Genomic DNA, 27,714 nt, shown 5'->3' with positions numbered 1-27,714 from the left:
AGTACTGTAGCAAAACTGAGTTTTTATGTTTAATCTTTTTTGTATTTGACCCTTATTTCTTATTTCAAAACAAGGTTGTTTGTTACTATGAAATTGTTTTCTATTGAAAATTATTATTGACAGGCCTACGTGGCATTCTGCATCATTTTTCTTTCAGTTGACTTTAAGAATTACCAAAATGAAACATTGTTGAAAAATCTCACTATATTAATTATAGATACATTTATTTAAGAATACATATCAGAGTTGGCTTTAATCATTGAAATGTGTTTCTATCCACTTCCATGTGCAGGTCATTTCACCTGGGTTTTTTTTGTTGTTGTTGTAAAAATGTTCCATTCAGGTTCTACATGGTCAGCTATTACGAGCGGAATCACAGAATAGCAGTTGGAGCTCGCCATGGTTCAGTGGCCCTGTACGACATCCGGACTGGAAAATGTCAGGTAAATAAATCATTATGACTTTCTCTCCATAAAGTGTGGAAGTTATTGAAAGGAGGGAGAGACTAGCACTTGGCCAGTTGACATGCTGAGCTGCTGGAACATTATGGATAATGCTAAAGGGATCAATAGTTTAATGAAGGACTCAAAGAAGCTAGAGTCCTACTGTCTTTATTCAGTAGGGAGGAGGGGCTGCCAGAAATGGGTCCTAATGGAGCCCAGTCAGGTGATACAGGTGATACAGACCCCTTCGCAATCAGCCTTTTTTTTCTTTTAAACAAAGAAAGTATGATTAAACAAAGTAGTATTTAGTATTTTATTACTACTTTATTATTTTATTTTAGTAGCATTAAGTATTTTATTACTTAAACAAAGTAGTATGATTTTATTACAGATTTTTGCCCTGTGTTTTCTGAAAAAAATTGATACATGATTATGGTTAATGGCTAAATAAACATTTTCTGACTGGGTAAAGTGAGATATTGTAAGAGTGTTCTCTGGTTAAATTTCAAGAAAAGAAGAAATCACAATAGTATTTAGTGGGAGTCTATTAAAAAGAAGCTGATGCTGTATTCGAAATAATAATATTACTTTATATACTTTTGTAACTTTTAATGTTTTCATGACACTTTATTATTTATGAAAAATTCTTGATTTTAATCTTGGTCTTGGTCACTTGATTCTCAAAACGTACCAATTGGGTAGACAAGGCAAGTGTAGCCCCACTTTAGATATAAGTGAATTGAAGAGACTTTAAATCTCTTTATCCCAGAGTCACACTCAGTTAATCCAAAACCAGGGCTAGGCTCTGTCACGATCGTGATAATTTACAGCACTTACTGACGAGTAGTTCCAAGTCCTACTTCCATTTCACTGTACCATTTATCAGCGCTGGTACATTCAACCTTATTAGAAATATTACATTCAACTGTATCAGACTGACATATTCAACTCTATTAGGAATTTCCAGAAAGAATGTGAAGAAATTCATAAGGATGTGGCTAAAATTTTAAACTATCTCTTAAATTTCATAAACTATGAAATTAATTCTCCAAAAGCTTCCCTTATTGTTTTCCCTGAAATAGTTCTAAGAGATGCTAACAGGTATTGGGGGTAAAAGTTTCAGGGATCAGACAAGTTTAGAGGGTACTACTGTTTGAGTGTTTCCATAGCAGACCATCTCAACATCTCTAATGGAATGTGAATTGTGCTTCCCTGGGAATGCATAGGGTATTGCACCACTGACCCATCCTTATGTCACTATTGAATTTTGTTAGTGTTTTTTCCAAAACATTAAATCCTCACTGGTGACCATGTTTCTTTACTCTGAACTCTCACTTTGAGCAGTGACTCACTGAATACTGGCTTAAAAATTAAATTACATATTGTTGATAATATTCACTCCTATAATATTCACTTCCTTCCAACCAATATACAAAGAAGACATCCCATACCTAAGCCCTAAGAGACCGAGTCTTCACATAGCATTTTCAGAATTTGTTTTGGTTAAGACAGTGTTTTTACATTGGAGTATATTATTATTAGCAGACTTGAGAAAAGTAAACCACAAACATCTACACAGTAAGGACACGAAAAAAATAGAACAAGGGAAACTTTCCAAGCTTCTTTAAAATCGAAGTGTGGAAATCAGAGAGGGGACACTTGTTACTGGACAAGACACAATTGTCACCAGCAGAGAGAAAAGCGAAGTAACTCACATACATTTCTTTACAGTTTTCTTCTTCCTAAGGGGTCTCAGTGAAGATCTTGGTAATGTGCAAAAACAATCATTTGAATATCTTATTCTTTTTAATTAAGTTACTTGAGATGCACTTATTAATCAAAGACATTCTTTCTTAACAGGAATTTGTAATGTCATTTATATTTCATTTTGCTTTCTGTGTATCATTTTAGTACATTTAGACATTTTAGTGTCCCCATGACTTTTTCTACCCCAGCGTCTAGGTTTTGATACCCAAAGTTATCATTGGTGTTACATGCTTGAATACTTGTACCTTCCAGTTCTGTGTGAAACTGAACGTTACCCTTTTCTCTCATTATTCAGAACATGAAAATAAAGCCAAATCTCTAAAATCAATCTTAACTACTTTTGCCGGTTACCAGTTAGATCCAGTGACCATGAGCTCTTAAGTGACAAAGATTCTCTAAATTCTTTTATGGTATTAGTGTTGTAGTCCTTGAAATAAGTGAGGCAACAGTTAAAACAAGATACACAAGCAGAGTTGACATATTTAGAAATGATGTTTTAGATGTGAATCAGGGGGCTAGGGATTTTGAAGTAGCTATGCAGTAGAGCATTTCTTGGATTAGCTATTGGACTCAGTTATCAGAGAGGGGGACATTTTTCCTAGCATGAGTGAAAACATAGAGACTGGACCTAAAAAAATGTAAATTCACTGGACTCTAGGGGATGAGGTTCCAGCTAGGTGGAAAAAGATAAGGCATGACCACCTAAAAGAGAGAGAGTCCCAATGATGGGGAATCAGCTGTGGCCTGGCCAGGAAACCAGTGGGAGCAGGGAACCCAGACTGTGGAACTGGAGGGAAGGTCATATAGGTTCCCTGTTGTTATCAGATTGGCTGGTGAAGGACAGAAGAGACAAAATTTAATCCCTTTCCCTTTTCTTTTGCATTGGTGTCTCTCTCTCTCTCTCTCTCTCTCTCTCTCTCTCTCTCTCTCTCTCCCTGTCTCCCTCCCTTCCTCCCTCCCTCCCTCTCCCTTGCTCCCTCGCTCCCTCGCTCCCTCTCTCCCTCTCTCCCTCACTTCGGTTTCCTTGCAATCTGTTCTCCCCAAACTGGACTATGCAAAACCACATAATAAATGTGCAAATATGTCTGCAGCGTGCATTTTACTTATATCAAGGGTTCACAAACTATTGACCAAATCTGCCTGCCACCTGTTGGAGTAAATAAAGTTTTACTGGAATACAGACCTGCTCATTCATTTAAGGATTGTCTATGACTGCTCTCACACTACAACTGCAAAATTGAGTTTTTGTGGCTGGCAAAGACTATACGTGGTCCCCAAAGCCTAAATAAAATATTTACTATATTTTACAAAGTTTGCGAATCCCTGACGTAGATAACTGAGGAGGAAGCGTGGTTTACAACAGTGTAGTGTAATCTGTTGGAGAAGAATAATTAGAAACTTGTGTGGCTTGAATTCCATCTCTACCACTTATTAATTTTATAACCTTGGGGAAGATTCTTAACTTCTCTGAGCTGACGTTTCTTCACTGTAAAATGGTGATAGAAATAGTGCCTGTTATTATGAGATGTAAATAAGATAATTTATGTAAAATTCTTATCCCAGGGCCTGCCAAGTAGCTAATACCCAGTAAATGTTGGTTATTCTTATATTATACTGAGCTTGGAAATCCATTACATTGCAATTAAAGTACATGAAGTTTAAAGATAAAACTTGAGACATTAGGATGTTTATAGACTCAAAACTTTGAGTTCCCATTCCTATCCTGGGTTAGTGGAAAAGTTAGACAGCACTGCCTGAGGCCATGCGTAGATTTTCTTTCTAAAGGCAGCTCTTGCCTATGGTGTTAAACTGAATCTCTCCTGATTATGGAAATCAGAAACTTTGATGCAGTTCAATAGTTAAAATCCTGCTGTGCTGCTGGCTGCATTTTCACTAGGCACCTGCTAGCAATTGAGGGATATATGCCTGACTCTCGAATTTTGCTTAATGAAAAAAAAAAGCAGTAACTCCCTATGAAGTGCTTAAGTTTTGTTGGTAGGTGTTGTTCTCGATAAGCAGGCTAATTAAGTTCCAGGAATCCTTAGAGCTGCAGGTATGTGTTTGGTTAAACCAGCAATGAAAATCCTTCCTCCCAGCAATATTTGCCTTTGGTTTGGCAGACTCGATATTGTATCTCACTGATTTTCCACTCCTTTTTGAACTGATTTTCCAATCCTTCTTTGTAATGAATAACTGCTGGCTCCATGCAAGATTCTGTTAGGCTCATGGTCGCTAATTTTCCTTATGACGTTTGTGCTGTGGCACTTGGCAGTATCTGATTCACTTTGGTAAATCGAAGCACTTACTTTCTTGCTTTTGACATCATACTACAAAAAAGGCAGGGATGTATGACAGGAAGGAAGTGGCTGATGCCTTAGCTAAATCTTAAATTATTAAAAGAACTTTAGTATTGAAAATTTTAAATAAGTTCCTTAAAGAACTCATTTTTAAAACTCCTTGTTTTCTAGTGCCTACTGCATGGTAAATGCACAGTATTTATACATGTGGATCAAATAAAACACCCTGAATCTTTGGAGTAAAATATATAAGAAATATAACATGACATGATAAACAAAGACAAAATGTGCCTTAGTTTTGTCAAAAAGAAATTTGTAATTTGGGTGCAGTTATATTTGGGGATGTCAGAAACACCTCATTAAAATGTTTCTCTATGAGGGATGGTAGGGTATCTGTTCAATAAAAGCAGAGAGAGCCTCTTTCTTATGAGTCATGAAAGATGTACCTATATTTCTGTACTGGACCATGACCAGGTCTGCCCGAGGACAGATAATGAAGGAAAAAATAGAGGTGAAGATTGATTGTATGTATAGAACTGTGGCAACTAAGGTCTAGCTCTAATCCCTTAAGAAGCAGGAGGTAAATTCCGGAATGCTGACGTGTGCCCCATCACACCGCCTAATGCTATAAAAAGCTGTGGGCCAGAAGTTGGGGCTTCTCTGGCCTCCAAGATTCCGTACTCCCTGGGGGATGCATTGACCTTCATGAGGAAAGAAGGAGGCCACAGGGTACTCGTCCACTTACTTTTCCCTCATCTCCAGAATGTTCTCTGCCCTGCTCCTTTGCTGATTCACCGGTACTGAAGTGAAAGCAACCCTGAACTCTGAACTCTGTCCAAATCCATTTTCACCAGTCTTTACACCTTGATTTATCCCATCATTGTCCAGCTTGGCTTCCCTTTATTTTTCCGCTAACAAGACTTCACTGAATGGGCCAGTCAGATCGTTATATTCACCCATCTGCCAGGCATCTAACTAAACTAATGAGAAAAACCAGGAAAACTCCAACTACCTTAAAGCAAATATGGAATATGAGGAAGATTGCCTCATTGCTTTCCTGTCGATCTTCTCTTCCCTTATTCCCATTTGTCTTCAACTACAAATTTTGAGAATTTGACTTACTAGCTTGTGGGGAACATTCGTGATTGCTACAGTAGAGATGGAGAACAGTGGACAAATAAAAGGATATGTTTTGGTAGAGCCAACAGGTCTTGATGATTGTACAAATGTAGGGTTCAGAGCGTAGGGAGCTAAGAGGCAGGCAGAGGTGAGAGACAGAGAAGAATTTAAGGGTGACTCGTAGGTTTGAGTCGTGAGCAACTAGCTGGATTGTGGTGCCATTAACAATTGGGAGAAAAGCAGTCTAGGAGTAGGAATGAAGGTCAAGACTTGGGAACTAGACATATTACATTTGAAGGGCTATTTTAATCTGTTTGACCACACAATATCTCAAAACACAGATGTAGCAGAATGCATTAATCAGTCCTCTGTCCATTGACATATAAGCTCTGCCCACCACCAATTTCTCACTATAAGCAGTGCTACACTGAATAGCCTTATTTATATAGCTTTTGTGCCTCTCTGAATTTTTTAGAATGAATTCCTGGATGTACAGAGCTAGGTCAAAAGATTTGTGCATTTGATCACCGGAATGCTCTGAAATTATTTTCCCATAGTTTATGGGCGTTAGTTTCTTCACACCCTTCTTAATAGTCTTGTGAATAGCAGAATGACTCTTGAACCACAATTATTCTCGTAAAAAAAAAAAATGAAACCCCACAGTTGATCTGTTTCACCTGCTATACTTGTCATCATAGATAACAGAGTGTTAGTTAATTTACTCATGAGTTATCACTCATTTTATTTATAAAAAAATATTTTTAAAAATTCTGATGGCTCTTTTTGTGTGTGCCAGATGCCATATTATATGCAAGAGATCAAAAAATAAACATGAATTGTTCCTACCCTCAAGGAATTTATAAACTGGTATGGAAGATGGGTATAAACCCACAGTTGAGATACTGCAGCCACCCTTTCCAGGAGGGCAGGCAGGGGATGGTGCCTGGGAGAACACAGCAGGAACACTAGCCTAGGAGTCTAGGGAGAATGGGCCGGGAGAGTTTTCTAAAGGAGCGGACATCTGAGCTGAGCCATTAACAATTAGGAGTTTGGGAAAGAAGGGGAAGGCACAACATCTACAAAGGCCCGAGGAGTAAGGAAGCATGGGGAAGCAACGTACCAAAAACTAAGACATGTTTTCCCGCTATATGTGAATGGTTCCTGTTACAGCAATTTTCAAATTAGCATCACACTAGGAATTGCACAAATCTTATATGAAAAACAGTCATTCCAAGATAAGCAGAGACACCTCTTACCTGTGGCTCAGGAAATGCTAAGCCAGTAACAGATTTTGCAAATAGTTAGTGTTAGCGAAGTGTTTAAGAAATAACTGAATGCTGGCATCTTTCATAAATAATATTTTTAGGAAAACGGGGGCTTGGCAAGATACAAAAATGTCTTCAGCATGGGATTTAAAGCATTCTGATGAACGTAAACCAGAGCAATTTTCTATGGTCCGTTTAATTCTGGCAAGCCCTCTGCAGCTACTACATATCAAAAGAGCTAATATTCAATAGGCAACAGAAATGTCAGCAAACACACCTATATTAATGGAAGTTTGGAAAACAATGTGTTCTTCTCTCTAAAAATAACAAAGATTTTACTTCTAGTTAGGAGGAGCAATGGACCTTAGGGATGTGGTGGACAGCAAGATTGATGTTTCTTTAAGGCAGAGTTTTGAAGCTCCAGGCACAGTTTTCACTGAGCAGAATTCTATAACGCTTATACATCAAGGGCACTTACGTGGTGATTGCAGAAATTGCAGCGAGAATTGACTACAGTACTTAGTCAGACAGTGACATTTTAGGTATTTTCTTCCTGCTCTTTTCAGCAGCTGGTTTTATGGCAGGTGCTTTTTATGACATTCTGGAGCAACAGCCAGAAATATGGCATCAGGGGTGATAATAAGATGAATGGTTGGAGAAGACAATGGCTTCCTGACACTGTGTTGAAGAATTACCTTACAAGCTTCCCAGTTTAAAAATGAAGTGCTATTTAGGGAAGAACCTCTAGGAAGAGAAACACATATCTGGAGCAGTGCTTCAAATTGGATCATCATTTATTCTGAAAGTTTAAAATTTTTTAAAGAATATTTTCAACTGACTGTACAGAGGAGTGTTTTTCTATTGGTTTTTTACTCCAGCACGCATTGAATGTTTCTTATATCTGTGTTGTACTTTGACTGGCAGTATTCAAGATTTTTGCACCAAGAAAGAAAAAACTACATTCTTGGTAATATGTGTAGTTGGAAATATATGAGGCAGAGAGTTTTACCGTTTACAGACGCAACAGTTATTACAAGCATTTCAACATCCTTGCAAAAGCATTAGGTAGACTAAAATTTGTTATGATTCTCACAATTCACATTTTATCTTCATTTCTCAATGCCATTCAGTTTCCTCCCTAGCCATTGTCTTTTTCCTCTCAACATATAAAAAATGAAAGTATAAACATCTAAATACACATATCTCACATATATTTAGTCCATAAATTAAGAAAATATTAGGTAGGAGAATCATGCTACATTGGATTCATTCTGGATTCACTGCCTTGTATTTTTTATATCCACCCTTGATATATAAGGTACTTAGAACAAGGCCTGCCGTGTAGTAGTCATTCAATAACTATGAATCCTAAGTACTCTAAAACGTATATAATGAGGACATGAGTCTGTAGTTCATGGTGGGTTCTAACGAAATGAGATGGTGATTTAAAGAAGCATATTGTCAAATGGAGCTGGTGGAGCTCATGTCTGTGTGGCAGGGGCAGATACACAGGTACCAAAAAAGCCCTCGGACCTGGCATACTCAGCCCCAAAAGTTGCTCAGTTAATCACAAATGTTGCTCAAGAGTGGGGTTATAGAAAATGATATACATCGCAAACATTTCATTTAAAAATTATCTTTATAGCATTTAAATTATTTTCCATCTCTTGGTGTGAGATCAAACCCTTTTCTTTCCATAACCGGTCCATTGATTACAGTTTTAGAACATTTTTCTTTCTAACCCTCACCAGCTTCTGTTTTTGTTTTGTTTTTGTTTGTTTTTTTTCAAGTAGATTGGGAAGTGAAAGGTCCTTATAAAGCAATCTCAGAGTGTAATCCTAGATGTTTCTACTTCTCCCCGTTTTTCAGTTGTGTCACACCTAATTTTATGAGTGTGTGTATGTACATGTCTTTCTAAAGCTGTCCTCCCATTCTTATTTTATAGTTTTATGTGGCATTTAATTCTACTATATGTTAATATTTACATTGACAAGCCCAATTTGCATAGCTTTAGTTAACTCCAGGTCACAGAGTTCAATGGGTGGGAGCAGTAGCGAGTGGGCCATTAAATCGCTAACATTCCTTATGGTGGGCATCAGTCAGCATATTTTACAGAGGGAATCGAGGGTATTGGTTAAGCCCGAGTCAGTAAAACAGAAGTCAGGTAAGAGAGATTCCAATACCTTCAATGCATAGTGCCTAGAAGTGTTTACATGGCACCATGAAATGCAGAGGGGAATGACTACTTGTGTGGGTAAGGTATTTACAGTCTCGTAGGGATGACAAAAGTGAAACAAGTACATTAAGTACAATAAAGTGCTTCCGTGCTGTTAGGTTGGTGCAAAAGTCATTGCAGTTTTTGCAATTTTTAACCTTTTAAACTGCACTGACTTTTGCGCCAACCTAATACAATAGAATGTGACAGGCCACAAAGAAGGACAGGGCGACTCCTTTAACAGTAGGAAACAACAGGAAAAGGTTCGTAAAGAGGATAATATTTGAGCTGAGTCCTGAGTAGGTAGGTATTCCGAAGGCACACATGGAGGAAGAAAGCTTTTCAGAGAGAGAATGAGGCATGGACAAAAGCACAGAGACATCATTTAGCATTCCGGGGCCTGTAAGGTTTTGCTGTGCTGTGAGCAAAGGTTGCAAAGGAGTGTGGGAGTGTGATAGAGAAGAGAGAAAGCCTAGTAGTTAGGAGGGCTGAGCTCATGGTAAGCCTTGCGTGGATAGATTCCTTCATTGTTTGGAGCCTCATGGGTCAGCAGTGACAAACTCAAATGCCTGCAGGACCAAGAAGGTAGCATAAATGAATAAAACAAGGGAAACCCTTTTAATAAAACAAGGTAAGAGTTATCTTTCATTTTTTTCTTTTTTGGTAGCACCATCCAAGGAATATTTATCTTTCTTTTTAACACTACTCTCTATAAAACAATAGCATAAGCCTTTAATAAACTGTCAGCTGATAGTCCACTTGAGTGTTGGGGACAGAACTGGGAGGTGTGGGGACTGCGGCAGACTTGAGAGCGCCTTGAGAGCACGTGTAAAGGGATCAGGCACGTCTCAGATCCTGTCAGTTGGTGCCACAGAGCATTGTAGACCTCGTGTTGCCTAATCTCCTGATTTTTTAAGATAAGCCGAAAACCTGGGCTTTTACTTTTAAACCTCCCAATTTTTAACTGGTAGTGACTGATTTTAAAAGTTTTTAGAGTGCATAAATCAATACTACAATGGCTACATTGAGAGAAACCATTCGAAGAGTTTTAAGCAAGGGGGCAAGAGGATCAGATATTATCCCATTTTGGAAGGTCAGAACGACAGAGGATGAATTGAAGAAGGTTTGCTCCTTGAGGCTTTGGGAACAATCCAGGTAACAGGTGATAAGGGATTGATTGGCATCAGCAGTGGCTGGGTGAAGAAAAGGAGTAGGGAGCATGATATACAGCAAGTAGATTATGATAAGCCTTAAAAGATAGCATTTTCAATATATACGCTAAATTAAAACATAAATTGATACCATAATGAAAAAGTAAAAGCAACATTTTCTAAAAAGGGAAAAGGGAAAAAAAAAGCGTGGGCTATATATGAACTGATAGGGAAGACAGACACAAAAAAAGTAAAGATTTACTTTAGGCATAGAGAGGAATTTTTTTTTTTTTTTAATTTTTTTTTTTTTAAGGCGGGCGCAGCATTGAACCAGCAACCTTGGTGTTATTAGCACCATGCTCTAACTAACTGAGCTAACCGGTCACCCCTAGAGAGGAATTTTTAAAATAATTGTGGAATTGTTGGAAAGACTTACGAGTTAGGATGTTTTATCTACAAAGTAATGGGAGCTACAAAGGAGGCTGTAAACATGCAGAGGTAATTGGTGAGTGAGCAGCCCTGTAGCGTCCTCAGGGCCCCAGTCTTTCCTTCGCTGTTCCACAGTATTCAGTGTGCTGCTCTGCCATACTGCCTCAGGGAATGGTGGCTGCCACAGAGCCAGCAGACTCTGCAGAGGACACCATCCAGAGGTCAAAAGGAGAAGTTTTGAAAGCACTGTTCTCTTGTCTCAATTGACCAAAATTGCGTCACATACCTATTTTTTTAAAAAAACCTGTTGGTTGCAAAGAGAATGTATTTATCACGACTGACAAATTGAGATTCACTCCTGAGATGGCAGAAGGCTGTCTGTCACCCTACGTGAGCATGGGATTGGCCTGAGAAAGGCAACCAACATTTGTCTCCCCAAGGGAACTGGGAATATTTCCCCTGGAGTGTTGTAAGATATGATAAGCAGGAAAAAAGGTTGATAGCAGATTGCCCATACATTATCTTTGGGAACTTGAACAAGATACTAGCCTTCTTTAAACCAGTCTCCTCCCCTATAAAATGAGGATTTTTTTTAGTTCCTCTTGATTGATTCAGCTGACATACATACAATGTTTAGTTCCCTGCTTTTACATTTTAAGTGCTCAGTAAATGGTGGTAGTAGGTTGACTAACAGTCGTCTTTAAAGGTCAGTCCAGTTTTGAGTTTCTGAATTTGAAACAGAACTTTGTGTCTTGGTCTATGAACAAAACTCTTACAAGTAGGAAACATTTAAAAACGCATTAGGCTAATAATAAAATTACTTTAAAAGTATCATCTTTCCTTTTTATTCCTACACAAACAGTGAGCGGGTGTGGAAGAGTGCAGGATATGCCTCCAAAGATCTGGCTCAGATCCTTTCCCAGGCCCCGTCCGAGGCCAAGAACCCTTTCCCTTCAGTGCACCGGAGGGAGAAGGTCGCTTTCCATTATCTCATCCTCTCCCTCTTTCCTCCCAGCTTAGCTGATCTCTGCTCCTGGTCCAGAGCTGTGAACAGCCACACCTGAAGACCTAGTAGGAGCTTAGAAATAATTTTCATTTATTCCTTTGAATGTTTAACTATTTAAGCAATTCTGCCCTTTACCCAAATTACATCTTAATCTAGAATACTCATTAATGTGGAAAAGGGTATTAAAAACATAGTTTACTTTCAAAGGAATGAAAGGAGCAAGGAAACGTGTATATAATGGCCACCACACCAAATGAAATGCTTCTTTCTCATATATTCTGAAAACATCCCTTTGTAGTGGTGGGAAAGCCAGCTCCTTTGAGCCTCTTGAATGTCTCTGGGCGACCATCCCAGCATATGGCATTGTTACTGTGTTGCTGTAATTTATGTAAATGCATTGTCAGGGATGAATTAAAACTTACAGCTGTAAATCTACAAGGACGCAGCTGTAACTCACACAGATTTATTACTTGTAGACTTGTATATCAAGTCTCTGGAATTACTGCTTCTACTGTAGACAGAGGGTAAAGAAAAAGGTAACAACTTACATGCCATTATGCATATACAGCAGTTTGTCATTCACTGCTAGTGGTATGAATGCAAAATATAGCAGGTGGACCGTCCTTTACCCAGCAGTCTCATTGGCAAATTTCAGCAAGAATGCTGAAAGAACGACCACCAAGTAAGTAGTGAGAACATTTAGACACAATTACTTATTTTGTTACTGAACTCCTCTGAGGCCAAGTTTACTAGGTATAAGGTTATCACAAACCTGTTAACACCACCCCAGTGCACTCTGCATGGGTTTTGTAAGGTAGCCATGCATTCATTCAACAAACATGTATTGTGCCTACCATATATCAAGTACACTGTTTTTTGGTTTTTGTTTCAGTCTAAACGAAATAGTTTAGGTCAACCTCCTTATTTTTGCAAAAAACCAAAGTGAGACCAGAAAGATGAGGTGGTTTACAGAAGGCTGTGAGTGGGCTTTCAAAAACTACAGAACGTACACAAGGGGAAATAATTATTAACTGTCACACAAAGCTAATTAATATCTCCGGTATATGGTGATATATATGTGTTTAGTTCTCCACAGATGTTTCTGTCTAGGAGTTCCTTTGATATAAACTCACTGGGCATTGCGTTTAGAATTGTTCTTTCCAAACCAGGTAACATATCAATCAGTAGGAAATTTCTAAATACATTTCTCCTACCTTAAACCTTCCGAATCAGAATCTCTGAGGCTGGGACCCAGATAGCTACATTTTTATAGGATGCTCCCAGGTAATTCTAACATAGACAGGAGTTGGGAAACACAGGGTTTACCGAATAAAAGAACAGATTATATGAGAACCAAATTATGTGTGAATTCTTGTGAAGGAATGTTTTAAGTCCCTATGGTCTATAAAATCAAATAATTTAAATATAAGGAAAAATAACTTGCGTTAGATCTAGAATCATATGGTCGGAAATAGAGCTTTAGGGTGAGTGGAATTTGGTTTGGGTAGGGGGTGTCACCACTGAAAAGGCCATGTAGCAACATTAAAGAAAGGTTTAGAGGAGAAAATCATAATCCCCCACAAACATTCTGTTTATACATCACTTATTTACATGTGTAACTATTTATAGATACTTGCAATCCTAGTCTACTTATTTCTGTATTTGCTTTGAAACATTACATGAAATTATACATTTTTTTTTAGTTTATGAGGTTTTACTTATTCCTTTCTGTGTAGAAATTTCTCTCATTGTCCTGAGCTGAGGCCAGAATCCCTAGATTCTCTTATTACATTTGGGAATTTCCCTGTTACCTATATTATGCCAACCTGCCCCGACAGTGCTTGAAGCAACAACTGTTACGTCCACGTATAGCCTTCTTTTGTCTCCACAGGTCCCCTTTCTGACGACTTTTCTGTTCTTCAAATTACAACAGGAGGGAGCCAGACGAAATCACTAACAGAAAATGTGCTTACAGAAGTCACCGATATCTTGTTAACCCCTTATAGCTTTGCTTTCATTGGGAGTTTTCTCCAGCTATTCAGATAACGACACACAATTCTAGATTTCTCCATCTCCACATATCACTCCTAGTATGGCAGAATCTTTTCTCTTGCTGCAGCATCCATTCAAACAGTTTATTAATTTAATAAATATTAAATATTTGCTGTATACCAGCTACTACGTTAGTGCTGCACTCTATTGAAATAATATATTTCTACTTAATGATTTTGAGGAAACTATTGCTTCCTCCAGAGGCCTAAGTGGAAGAACATTTTTAGCTGCCTTTTCCAAATTGTGAATCCAGTGAAATTCCCAGGATGTGAGCTACTTCCATATTTGGGGAAAACACGACGCATTCAGTTTGTCAATACATCGTTAATAACATACTAAAAGAAATTATACACCAAGGAGATTTTACAGCAGAGCAAACAGGAGAGAAGATGGTAGATGGATCAGAGCTAGGTCATAGAGGCGCTTGAGCCATGTTGAGGAATTTTGATATTATCGTAAATGTGGTGGGAACCTATTAAGGTTTCTAGCAAGTGACTTGATCTGATTTAACTGCTGTGTGGGGGGATGGATTGAAGGAAGGCAAAAGTGGAAATGGGAAGAGCGGTTACAAGGCGATTGCCGAAGTATTCCACGCTAGCGATGACAGCCTTCCAGACTGCTACGAGAACAGTGAAGAGAGAGAGAAATGGACTGATCTCAGATGAATTTGAAGCTAGCATTTAAATTGTGGTGAGTTTGGTATGCTAGTTGAGATAATGGGATGTTGAGGATGATTCCCAGGTTTTTGGTGTGAGCAACTGAGCAGGTGAGAAATACTGGAAGAGGAGCAGGCTTGTGGGTTCGGGGGTGATAGAAAAGTAATGGCTCCACTTTTGATGTTAACTTTGAGATGCCTAGTGAACATTCATGTGGAACTCTCAGATATGTAGCTACATACATGGCTCTGGAGAGAAACATTTAGACATGATTGATATGCTGGTGTAGCACAGCCATGGCAGTGGATGAGGATAGCGTGAGAAGGGAAAGGGGCTGGGACAAATCCCTAAAGATGAGATACAAGAGACGCATCTGGCAAAATCATGAGAATGGATGGTGTGAGGACATGAAGAAAATCAAAAGACTGTTTTGTCTTAGACACCAAAAGAGGAGACTTTCTCCTGGAGGAAATGCTGCTGAAGATCAAGTCAGATAAAAAGGAAGAGGATCCGTCTGATTTGGTAACAGAAGGTCATTGGTGACTCTCCAAGCAGCCTCAGTGCAGTCGTGGGGGGTGGAAGCCTGGCAGCCGAGCAGCAGCAGGCAGGTGCACTTGTGTCCACCATTCTTTCAAGAAGCTTGACTGGGAGAGAGAGGAAAGAGAGGTCGTTAGGAGGACATGTGACGTCAAAAGAGTTTTGTCTTTCAAGATATATACATATATATATTTAAATGTGCTACCGAATATCTGACTTCTGAAGTAGAACACCTGACCTGTGGTTTACCAAAGTAACACAGCAGTAGGAAAGATTTAAAGCAGGTGTGGAAGATACTGCTTTGGATTGGCATGACAGAAATACTCCTGTGTATTAACTCTTGTCCATGTTGACACTGTCATTCTGAACCATTTTAATATTAATTTAATGCCAACCCAAAGATTTCAAGTGGTGTTAGGTCTGTGCTAATGAGAGTAACAAAGGACCACTAAGACAGACCTTTGAAATCACAGGCTAAGGCTAATCACACTGAAAATCAGTGTCGTCATACCCAGCTTTAATAAGGCTCATTTGTCCAGAGGTTTCAAAACCATGGATTACTTTACAATTTGGTGGATTGCAAAAGCACTCAGCTTCTGAGTATTCTTAAAGGAAAGTATTCAACAATCCTGTACTTCTAGAATTAAATGGCGTATCTTTTTTGCCAAGGATGGAGCATTATTTGGATATGTATCTTACATATTTGACATAAATATATCATGGCCAAAGCATTCTTTTTGTGTTAACAAGGAAAAGATATCAGTTTCAACAAGCACAGTTTTTAAATGCCCTTCTCTTTGTTTCTCTGGACAAAACAAAAGTAGGTTCAGTTTGCATTTCTGATTTTCCTCCAAGGAAATGCAAGGGCCTCTTGGGCTTGAGCTATTGTCTTAGGGTTTAGCCATCTCACTGAAGAAAGAGCTTCACTCTGGTTTTCACCTTTTCCGTACAGCAAATAGAGAGCTGTTTACAACAGCCTTTGTCTGGATTTCGCATTGATTTTAAATCACCTGGATTGATCATGTGGTTATGGGACTTTGAAACTCACACCAAACACCAAAGCCTCTAAACACAATTAAAATTGAGGGGTTTTTAATCTGCTAGCTTTATGTCCATAGGAGTACATTTTAAATTATCCTTAACTTCTGCTCATGTTTGGTGTAAAACAGCTATCCTCACGTATAATGTCTGTGGCTTTGTAGATGCTCTCTCTAAGCATGGAGAAATGGTCCTAGTTTTCAAAATGAGGAAGCGTCTCAAATCTTTTGAGTGTTTCACTGCCTGAGCGGTTTCCTCGGCCAATAAGAGAAAAATATGCAAATTGACCAGCTGTCAAGTCACAGGCTCCTCAGTCTCAGAACGACAGCACAGGACTCAGGCAAGCTGATCTCAACCAGATTTGACAAAGAGGTGGAAGGTCTAAAATTAAATAGGTCAACGCAAATTCTCTAATAATAGGAAGATGTGAAGGGACAACGAGGGATCCCTTAGGAAAACTGCTTCTTAAAGACCGCTGTTGTTATTGCTTTTCATTTCAGATTTCCCATCATTCGCTGCTGAATCTGACTTACCTCATTTGTAGATGAAACATTCCTATTTTTCACTAGTTATGCTTTAGATTATTTCTATGAGATTAGTGTTTTAATGAAGTAAATATGTATGAAGATTCCAACTACTTTAAGACGCCAACTTTCTTTTCTTCAAAGCAGGTGTTTTCCTAAGGCTTGCTTATGGTACTTCAATTTTGTTGTCATGGTGACTAGATAGAACTTTTCAAAAATGGAAACCTGCTTTTAACCATATTGTACCAACCTGCTAGTCATAAATGTAGAGTGCAGAGGGGACGATTTGCACTCAGTTTCTACCTAGCTGGAGTCTAAATTTACTTAAATCAGATTTCAGTAATTACACATACACACACACACACACACACACACACACACACACACACACACACACACGGTAAACTCCCTGTCAGTCTCCTAATAGTAAAACATAGTAAGAACCAACAAAGGATTTGGTTTCGAATTCACATTCTTTCTTGTTAAAAACATGTGTCCCCAGAATAATTATAATTTTGGAGTATTGTTGTGCTGGTGCCTTGCTAAACAATATAGTACTGATTTCCTCAATACCTAGAAATAATTGTCAGTGAATAAAAGAAAAAAGAAACAAAGTTCTTTGTCAGTAGACTGAACAAATAGATAACATTATTATTTTTAAGTGCAGTTAAAATCCTACAAGAGACCAGTGCTTTGTTTCCTAAATTCACTCACAAGGCATTTTACACATTTGTAGTTTTTTTTTCTTCTTTTTAAATATTCTTTTCATGTAACAATAGGAACATATTGCAGTCCTTCTCTTACATTATGTTAGAGGAATGTTTACAGTATTTCACTCTTGAAATGGTGCACATTTTAATGCTTTTATATGTTATTTTATTTGTTTGGAAAAATAAATAAACCTTAAAATATTTTTCACTATTCTATTTTTCTGGCAGCACATTTTCTTCATGTTTCAAGAAAGATGGCTTTACATAGTAACTTAGAAATAACACCTAATGATTAACAGAATGATGGATGTGATGAATCACCTTTTTCTTGAGAAATAATAAATCAACATATTCCTACCCATAAATTTTTACTGAAAAATGAGAAATATTAGCATCATATATTTAACAAGGTGTCAGATACAAAAACTGTCAACAAAATGTCCTCTTAACCAGTAGAATACATTAAAATGTTATGTTCCTGTTTTCGAAACAAAGTAATTCAAATATAATTTATAATTTCCTAAATTTAGTATGGTTTTCTTTCTTGCTTACTCCTCTAATTATAAGCATGATCTGCTTAGGCCATTATCAATATTAGACCCTAACGTTAAGAAAAAAACACCTCCTGATACAGAATATTTTACTCACAAAAATTTTGGTTCTATTTTAAATAATTCTATCCTGGCCCCTATTTAGGTAGCATTTTTTTTTTCTTTTTCCTTGCTCTCGTTTCATTTTTAGCCACACTTCATAATTCTGTCTGGATTTCTGGAAGCCTATACGAAGGGTGAATTTGTGATTACATTAAAGGTTAGTTGATTGTTAGTTGCACAGCAAGTTTGCTTTATTTCCGTTTGGGGGTGTATTTCCTAGAGTAGCCATATTGTGGGAAGTGGAGCGGGCAGTGTCCTTCCCCTGGCTGTATTGATTTGCCCTTCAGCTGTGTGCAGTGCAGGGAGAACCTCAGGCCTTGTTGTTGATTATCTACACAGGGTCTCTGGGAGCATTATTGACCCATTGCCGCTGAATGCCTGTGGCTCTTGATTTTTCACACCGTCTCCATGACACTCATAATAAAACATACTATCTTATTGCTACTCAGCTCGGAGAGGAGCCTTAGAACGCCGCGATGTTTCTGGAGAACATTTATTGTATGTGGGATAAAGTGTTGTAGCAATTTCAGGATTCTGTCTTGTGTAGTTTTAATGGCTACCTCTACAGCAAGATTCCACACACACTGTTACATTTTCATTTTCGTTAAAAAGCCAATACTACCTTTGCATATATTGTTAACATGAAATTTTTCATTATTGGTACAAAATTAATTATAAAACATTGGGCTAATGAAAAGAATATTCTGTATTATCGTTAGGCTTGACAAATTGCTATAATATTCATTTTCTAAACTAAATTTTGAAATATGTCACAAGGATTATACTATGTTTTGTTACTATAGTAAATGATGGTTTTTTGATGTTTCTGATTGTTGTACTGGATTAACGTGTTTCTACTTTGCTATTGTCAAAATGTCCTCCATCATATATTTTAACTTCTGATAGGGTGTCAGTTTATAGGAAATTATGTAAAACCTTTCTTCTTAGTTATTGTGGAAGAATTTTTTCTATTGAAGCTGTAATTGGTGGAAAATGGATTTCTTTGAGCATATATCTTTTTGTTTTGTGTTGGAGGTTTCATATTTTGATGTAGTATTATTTTAAATTTTGATTTCCCACATAGTTTCCAGTCCACAATTAGCATTAGTAATTCCTTTGTGCCCTAAGTGTTGATTTGTAGTGTAGTGTAGTGTAAAAAGAGCTCAGAGAGCCTGAGAAATAGGCTCCGATTTTATTGGTACAAAGAGAATAAAATGCACTTTTCTTAAAAATACTTTACATATTTTAGCCCACTAAAATAGTACAGATTTTAGTACTATTGCTAGTGTAAATGGTGATGTCGCTCAAAAGAGAGCAATGACTTTATTCTTGCCAGAAGTATCTGGACATTTTTATAGAAAAGCAAAGTCAGAGCAAGAGCTGTAGGTTAGGTTCGTATTGTCCGTTACTTTTCATCTAAGTTGTCTGAGAGTGTTTCCATTATTCAGAAACAAACAAATATGCCACTAACAAAACTATTTTCAATAAATTTGGATTTGGGGGACTTAAAATGAAGCTAATTTCTATTTACTAGTACATGCCCCGCTTCAGAAATTCCCTGACCTAGGGTCCATTTCAAAAAAGTTTGGTATAACACCGATGACATGTTCAAATTATTAGCCGCTCACCACTGGAAAGTGTTAGTAGTTTGACAGTTTATCTCAATGAGCGCTGCCATTTAATTTTTTAATATTTTGAAATCATAATTTGTGTTGGCTGGTGGGTTTAGTTTTTGTGTCTTCTTGTTTTACCAAATTTTAGTTTTATGTTTCAGGGATACATAGTTTTTTCAACGTGTGCTTTTTAAACTATCAAACTATCAAATAAAATTAAACTATCAAATTTTATTAATTAATAAAATAAGAATTTTTTAATTAAAGTTTTTAGCAAGTACTGATTTTGGCTGGTGGGGGTACAGAGCATAGCCTCAGTAGACCCTCTCTGCGTGACAGACCTGCACAAAACCCCAAGCCGCCAAGTTGTCTCTAATTTTGACTCTAGTTTTTCCTAGCTCATTTACTTTTAGCTTTCATACAGTTGATGTAAATAGAACCCAATGACAGAAAAACCAGCAACGGCATCCCACTTCTCATCCCTCCAAATTAGTGTCCTCCTTTTAAATTAAAAAATTAATTGTCCTCCCTGCTTCTGCATGCCACGCCTCACGAAGTTTTAGGACAAATGTCATGAAGATAGAACAGAAAACTTCTCTCTCAGGCAGAGGCCTTTTCCGAATCAGTACACAGGCTTCGGCAACATTTCATTCACCTCTGGGGAAAATTACAGGGCACATGTGTCCCATTGTTATGCAAACATTGTTCTGTCAGAGCTGACTTTCACTTACATGAATTGAACACCCATAGAATGTCAGGTTTGAATTCTCTGTGTAGAAGTCAAGTACCAAGTTCACTACAAGCTGTGGTCACAGTGGTTTTGAGCCCTCCCACCTGAGGGTTTTTGAGAGTGCGAGGTTTGTTTTCCACTTAAGCCTAAGTATTTCAGTATGTTTTCGGACATTCAGAACCACTTTAGAGTGTACAGAAGGCTTCCTCTAACCTAGTCCTAGTTATCAGGTATTGCAAAGGTTAAGCCTTATAATCGACACCAAAAAAAAAAAAAAAAAAGGTGAGGTTTCATCAAAAACTTCCATCCTCACAACCTTTCGACCACAATTTGATGATTATTATTGATTATTTCACAGCCTTTCACTCACGCTCTGCCACTGCGGCCAGCCCTGATATACAGATAGGGCTGCAGTCCAGCTAAAATAAGGCTCCATCTTGATAATGGAGTGAGATGAGATACTGTTATTTGATAAAGATAATTGATGTTTCACAGTGAATTGGAAAGCAGCTTCAAGTGCACCGTACGTGGAGCTATATTCCATCCACAAATATGGCAGTTGTTTATAAAAATAGAACAAAAGAACTAAAGTTAAATATTTGGGTATGGGTTTTTAGAGCATTTAGGGCTATGAGTGTGTGTGTGTGTGTGTGTGTGTGTGATTATTTTAAGTTCTAAAGGGGGAAAAATAGGAAGGGGCGTATCACATTATTTTTCCTCTTTGGTTTCAGGTTAGTTTGTTAAAATCCTATATGGCATGGGTGTTATTGATTAGCTTTCTTGCAGACTTAATACCGAAATTCTGTGTTTGGATTCTGATGGATCACTGTCATGCATAAACTGAGTATCTTAGGTCAGAGTGAAATTTCATGTTATCGTTAATCTCTGGAACATTTTACATACTGTATGAAAACAATTTAAATTATGGATCATCAACATCACATCTCATGGCAAATTCAATTCAAATAATAGGTGAATGCAGATTGGGTTTCTCCTCATTTATTATTAACAAATTTCTCTAAAAATAACGTGTAAGTCACTGTATGTGTTTGTTCATGATGACTTCAGCCACGAGCTTTAAGTTGATTAAGGTATCATTCATCTTAGGTACGGTTCATCTGATTACTTTTAGTCTTATCACCCTCATAACCCCTAATTAAGCAATAAGGCTTGACAGGGAGTATGGTTATCATGAGATAATGACACCCCAAGTGTGTTGTGAGGTACAAGGTTCAGCTGAGTGCTTCTAAACCTCTAGGGGTGTGATTATCTCGTGATAAACATACCACGTTGCCACTCACTGATATTGTTCCGTACACACACCACTGGACTTGGGGTACAATTGACATTTCCTCGGCCACCTTCTCACCCATCCAAATTGTTGATTTTATGAGCTATTGGTTCATATCTCAGACTTATAAGCCCACATTTGAACCCATAAGCTTTTATTTTATTGTTTAAATAGTATCAGTTGCCAAGTACATCTTGGAACAAAGTGCCGATTTACTTTTTTTTAAGGTAAAGTTTCCCCAGAAGAAAGGTTTCATGGAAATCAAATATACTTTTTTGTTGTCATAATTTTGCTTCAATTAATGGACCCCATTCCAATGACTGGTAAAAGATTGGGCATTCTTGTAAACCTGGAAGAAACATGCATGTGCTTTCATGCAAATGAAGTTATTAAATAGTTGAAAGTGCCTTAGGAAATATTAATTGAATTTTTGGTTTGGAAAACCCCTTTTAGCTTATCATTTCTAATCATCACTGTTAAAAATAGACCGATGCAGGGAGAACAAAATATTAACTTTGGAACTAATATATTTCCGTTCAGATTTCATGTGAATTCATAATATGTCAGGGAAGAATAATTTTTATTTTCTTTTAATAGCCTCTAACTTGGTATTTAAAAGGAAAATGGGATTGTCTGTAGTAGTTTTTACCTGTTAAAGAGAAGAAGAGGCCACATTTTAGATGACATACCTTCTCAGGAGAGAGAAGGATGAAGGGAGGGAGGTAGAAAAGGGGAGAGAAAGAGAGAGAGAGAGAGAGAGAGAGAGAGAGAGAGAGAGAGAGAGAGAGAGAGAGAGAATTGTTGTTGTAAAAAGTAATAATAATAGTAATAATAATAATAATAATAATAATAATAATAATATCACGGCTAACTTTTGAGTATTTTCAGTATGAATTTAAGTTAACCATGTCTTCTAAAACAAAAATATCTACTGGACCTTTCTGTGATGAAGAAAATATTCTGTATCTATGTTTTCCAATACGGTAGCCAGTAGTCACATATAGCTAATGAGACTGCAGAACTGAATTTTTTATTTTATTTTATTTTAATTAATTTTAATTTAAATAGCTGCATTTCGCTAATAGCTATTTAATTTAAATAGCTGCATTTGGCTAATAACATAGTTGTAAAGAAAAAAGAAAACCTCTGAAAGTTAATCTTTTCTTGAGCTCCTCGAACAACATTACTGAGAAATGAATGGCTTTGTGGCTTAAAAGAATATATTCCATTTATGGTCTTTTTAAATTTTAATGTGTAAGCAACAACTGAAAGAGGCTGTTAGTTTTGAAAAGATCTAAAAGTCTCCTTAGTAGAACTTGTACTATTCTGTCTCTAATTTGTATTCAGGTTTTCAGATGTTTCTATTTGGTAGTTTAGGCATTTGATGAATTTTGAAACATGAATCTAGTTATGAAATTAAAGTGATAGCTTTTCTGACAAAATGAAACTTTTTTTTTTAGGAAGAATTTCTATCAACCAAAAATGCTGAGATTTTTTGTGCCTGTTTATTAAATAACTTATAATCCTTCGTCATAACATGTAGTTTTATTTCTCTCATAGAGAAAAAAATATTTTTTCTTAATAAGTATGTGTGATGCTGAAGCATGCACTATTTTTTTCTTAGTAAGAATTATAGTCTCCAAACTTGTCTTTATTCTTGCATGTACGATTTTCTATTTTGAAAAGGTCCAGAATACTATTTAAACTTTGCCCTGTTGGTGAGCCTATCTTTATCGCTTTCATGACCTAGTTCATTCTTAAAACAAACTTTGCATTTTAAGCTAAAATATTTATCAAACTCCAGACTATGTGTAGATGTCCTTTAAATCAGCAAACAGGAACATGTCAAATTAAAGTCTTTCTTTAAGTGGAAAGTAAAGATTTCTTAAAGGATAGGCTGATAATTACTATTCCTGTTGCTGTTTTGTATTTGTATTATTTGTGTTTTTTAATTAATTAAGAATAGAGCATCCCAGGCAGAAAACTGTAAACAAAATTGCCAGTACGTAAAAGCATAGAATGTGGCATTCAATCCATAAAACTGAAAGGCTCGTGAGCTCAAGGCCCTGGGAACCCCCATTTATTATGTGAACTGCAAGTAAAAGTATATTTGAAACAAAAGTATGTTTGCAAAAAGGTCTAACTGAAGTTCTTAGGTGAGTAGCAGTGGAGCAGCTCCCATAATAGTCTAGAGAGAAAGGAAGCTTCCATCCCTTCATATGTGGCAATCAGAGAATCAGAGGGCCTAATCTGTAGACCAAAAGCACATTTAAAATCCTTATTTGCTTTTCTTAGATCCCAGTGAGAACTTTTACATTTAATTTAAAACAGGTTAAAAAAACAGTGGTAGAGAGTTATTTTAAAATAAAATATTCTGTATATGAGATCATACGATCTCTAAGATTTTCTTCAAAACTATTTAAGAAGGGGGGAAAATGGTGAACTTTTCGGGATGAACAAAATTCACTATGAATTGGTAATTATTGAAGCTGGGTGAAGGGTATATTAGAGATTCATTATACTATTCTGTCTGCTTTTATACATGTTGAAATTCTCAATAATAATTTTAAAATGCAAGTAAATATAAATACTGAGCTAATGTAAATATTAATATCAGTACTAATAATACTTATGAGGTAAATTTTACTTATATCACAAGTAAGCTCCTACCTATTGCTTCAGCTCCATCTCTCACCAGGCTCCCCTGCAGTCTCTGTGCTTAGGCCACGCTAACTCTTTTTGCATTATTATTATTTACTCTAATGTCTCCTTTTCTGTTTCTCACACCCCAGGACCTTTGCACATGCTCTTTTCTCATTTAGGGCCTCTCTTTTTTCCATCTCACATATCCTATCTCCCTCCTTCACTTAAATTAACTACTATCCTTACTTGTTCCTGAACCCAGCAATCACTCACTACCTCACTAATACATCAAACATTATTATTGGAGATTAGACTGATTCTCATTAAGTTCAGTACCAATCCAGAGGTCTGGTTGTTCACCTCCTGTTCTCTTGAGGTTAAAATCAAGGCTTGTGCCTTTCTCAGCTTTGGGTACATCCTATGAAGATCATACCAGCTCTCACTTGCTATCCTAGTCTTCCTCCTTTGCTTCATAAATAGTCGGGGAGAAACTGGTCAGATAAGGTTTGGGATAATCTTGAGGGAGGTGTGGGACCATGGTGGAGTGGAGAGTTCCTGCTCCACTGGAGGACAGGGGTAAGAACTCTAAAAATTGCAGACATCCTATACACCGAACAAACCAAGTTTGCAGACCACACTGGGCCTGCGGGCAGTCTATAGATGTGGACAGAAACATGAGTGATTTTAGAGTGAGAAAGAAAAAGAAATCTGTTTCTGTTGAACTCTCAGTATCTCATACCTCTATTTAGAATGTGCTTTATTAGCAGCCCAAGATATTCTTTAAAATGTGAATGCCAATACCCTGCCTTAAAATGTGATCCCAAGAAATCTCTAAGAGGAACAAAATATTAGTGGAGAGAGAGGATCCATCTTTCATTTCAGCTTATTATGGGTTCAAGTGTAACTTAATAAACAGTCCAAACTATTCATGCCTTTCAAAATCTATTATTATTTATATTACATATATTTTGCCCAAATTTTAACATTCTCTATTTCTTCTTCTAATCAATCATATTAATGAAAATTAAAGACATGAGGCCTGCTCAGTGTAAAGTAACCTCAAGCTCATGCTGTTTAATTTTATAAAGCACTCATAATGAAAAAGAATAATTCAGCTAATCAAATAACAACTTCCTTTTTCCTTACCTATCTTGATTAAGGCAGCTGGTCTTCTATAATCATTCCTGCAGCCTCAGAATCCATTCCAAGCTAGACATGGCAGTAGCAAAATGCACTAATATGAATTCTTTAGCGCTGGGAAGATGGGGGTGCCTACCTTCTTTGTAGAACTAGCAACTGCACACAGCTACTCAACATTTTGTAAATTAAAGTCTGTCTATGGGAAGAAACTGTAGAATACTTTTATAAAGATGAAGTTGTCTGTGTGGAATGTTTCTTAAAAATCTAAGCTATCTTGAAAATGAGAGAACCAGTAGCGAGACGAACGTGGACTTGAGTGGCGCCTTTTACACACAGACTGTCCGCAAAGGAGTGTGTTTTCTTATGCTAATTTTAAAATTAAAATTAAAGCTTGCATTCGTCCACAGTTGAAAACACATTTCTAACAATAGCACCTACAAATTAATTGTAAGCTCTAAAAAGATCTGACTTAATTAGGGGTGTGAATTAAAAGTTCTATGGTTACATCCATATGGAACACATGATGGTAATGGAAAACTGTTCCAAGGAATCGTAGTAATTATTTTTGAAAAACAATGTAATTAGTACAAACATAGTCACATAAAGGCATGTGAGCCAGACTTTTTCTGGTTGCATAGCTTCCCCAGTCCTGCTCTGTGACATCTCAAGGCCAGTCCAACCCATTCCCAAATATCTCGGTAAACTAGGAGTTCAGGGATAGGATGGTCAAGAGAACCTGTAGCGTGTGCTTGTGTAAATTTTTCATTATGAGGCATGCTTCAACTCAGTGAAATTATTTGCCCTTTATTTGGAGCTTGAACAAAAGAAGAGGTAATAGCCTAATATTTCCTAAAAATATATACCTCCCCAACTCAAATCCATACTGAAGTAATATTGCTGGTGGTTGGCTACAAATCACATCTGTTTTTATATATGTGACAGGTAGGTTGAATGTCATAGTAATTTGGGGAGAAAAAAGAAGGCACTTTGTAGGCTAATAAACTGACCTCTGAAGAGAGAAAAATAGAAAAGCCCCTTGAGTGATTTTGGAAATATTCAAATCATTTAAATATATATCTGTGAGCTTAAGAAATTACATCTGATAGCAATGATTTGGAATTCAAAAAAGAAAAGTTTTTCTCAAGTTTCTACCAAATAACTTAGCTCTTATCAAAGAACAATTTGGCATAGGGATGGCGAGGTTGACACAGTAATCAATTTAATTTTTTCTTTTCTTTTCTTTGGAATGGTGCCATTTGCTATAATGAGATGCGGCTGCCTGGAAAAAATAGAAAACTTGCTGACCACTCTGAAGCCACACACTGTGATTTTAAATTTTTATTATCGTAAAAAGTGTGACGTCGTGTCTAGGGTACAGGCTCTTAAAAAATTGAATTTGCATCAAAAGAAATGCAAAAATGTATCTGATTTACCTCTGTCTCCCTGGATAGGCCTTTTCAGCTTTTAGCTCTGTCAACCCTCCACGTGAAGTATGTCAGCAAAGCACTTTTGTTTGGGCTGTCAAGAGGAACTTCTGTCTGGGGAAGGCGGTGAGATGTGGGGGTTGTGTGTTTTTCCTGCTCACCCTAATTTATAGGAAACCCTTTCACAGGAATGGTATTTTCCTGTAAAGTGATCAGTCATCTCCCAGGCTAATCTTCGGATTACTGGCCATATACTTGGCAGTGATCAGGCAGATAAATTCCTGTCAGTCAGGTGTATGGCAATCGCTTGGGGAAACAGACGCCTCCTTGCTGGTGTGTCATTTGTTTTACATGTCTGTTTATTCAAATGAAACCAGTGTGACTGCTCGTCCATTAGTACGAAAGGGGCACTTTTGCTGCACCTACATGTGTTCCATGGGCTCTGTTGCAGTCACTGGAAATCCTTGGAAACTCGTGACTTTTGTGCATATAGCATTTCTGAGTTCCTTCTTTTTTGCCTATTCTGTTCATTTTTGATCACTATGTGTGGTTTCTGATCTTCTTAATAATAGCAATTCATTCACTGTGTCCCGGGAATTTTTTCTCTATTTTGTGTTTTCTTTCCTAAAGTTTTCCCTGAATAATTTCATTGTAAACTCTCATGACACTGGCTGAGAATATTTACATTTGTAAGAGCATTATTTAATAGACTGTGATTTTAAAAGAAGGAGTAACAAGGTTTAGCTTCCTGTCTTAGTAGACTATCCATGAGCCCTACCTTACAGTGACCATTATAAAAAAAAAAAAAATCCAACAATTGCATGCTACTAGCACACACTAAATCATTCAAATATCCTAGCATAGCCTCACTTCATTGTAGCATTCACAAAGTTCTAAGTTTTGTGATTGTAAGAGGAGATCTTACCAAACAGACCACATGCTAGGCAGCATTAAATTTCCAGGAAGCCGCTAATAAGATGTTAATTCATGTAACAAAACTGTCAAGAGCAA

General features: G+C 37.1%; 1 protein-coding gene across 3 annotated transcripts in view; it reads left to right on the top strand.

Moving 5' to 3' along the window:
* The window catches only part of WDR7 (WD repeat domain 7), a 301,626-nt gene that overhangs the window by 240,133 nt on the left and 33,779 nt on the right, over positions 1–27,714 (top strand). For all 3 annotated transcript variants that reach the window (XM_081078981.1, XM_081078980.1, XM_081078982.1), the window contains one exon: positions 344–443. In XM_081078981.1, the coding sequence (XP_080935107.1) occupies positions 344–443 (100 nt within the window). The remainder of the gene's footprint in view (positions 1–343; positions 444–27,714) is intronic.

Source organism: Rhinolophus hipposideros (genome assembly GCF_964194185.1).
Source record: "Rhinolophus hipposideros genome assembly, chromosome: 17".
NCBI lineage: Eukaryota > Metazoa > Chordata > Mammalia > Chiroptera > Rhinolophidae > Rhinolophus > Rhinolophus hipposideros.
Note: the sequence above shows the minus strand (reverse complement) of the source record. Positions and strands in the feature narration are given on the sequence as shown.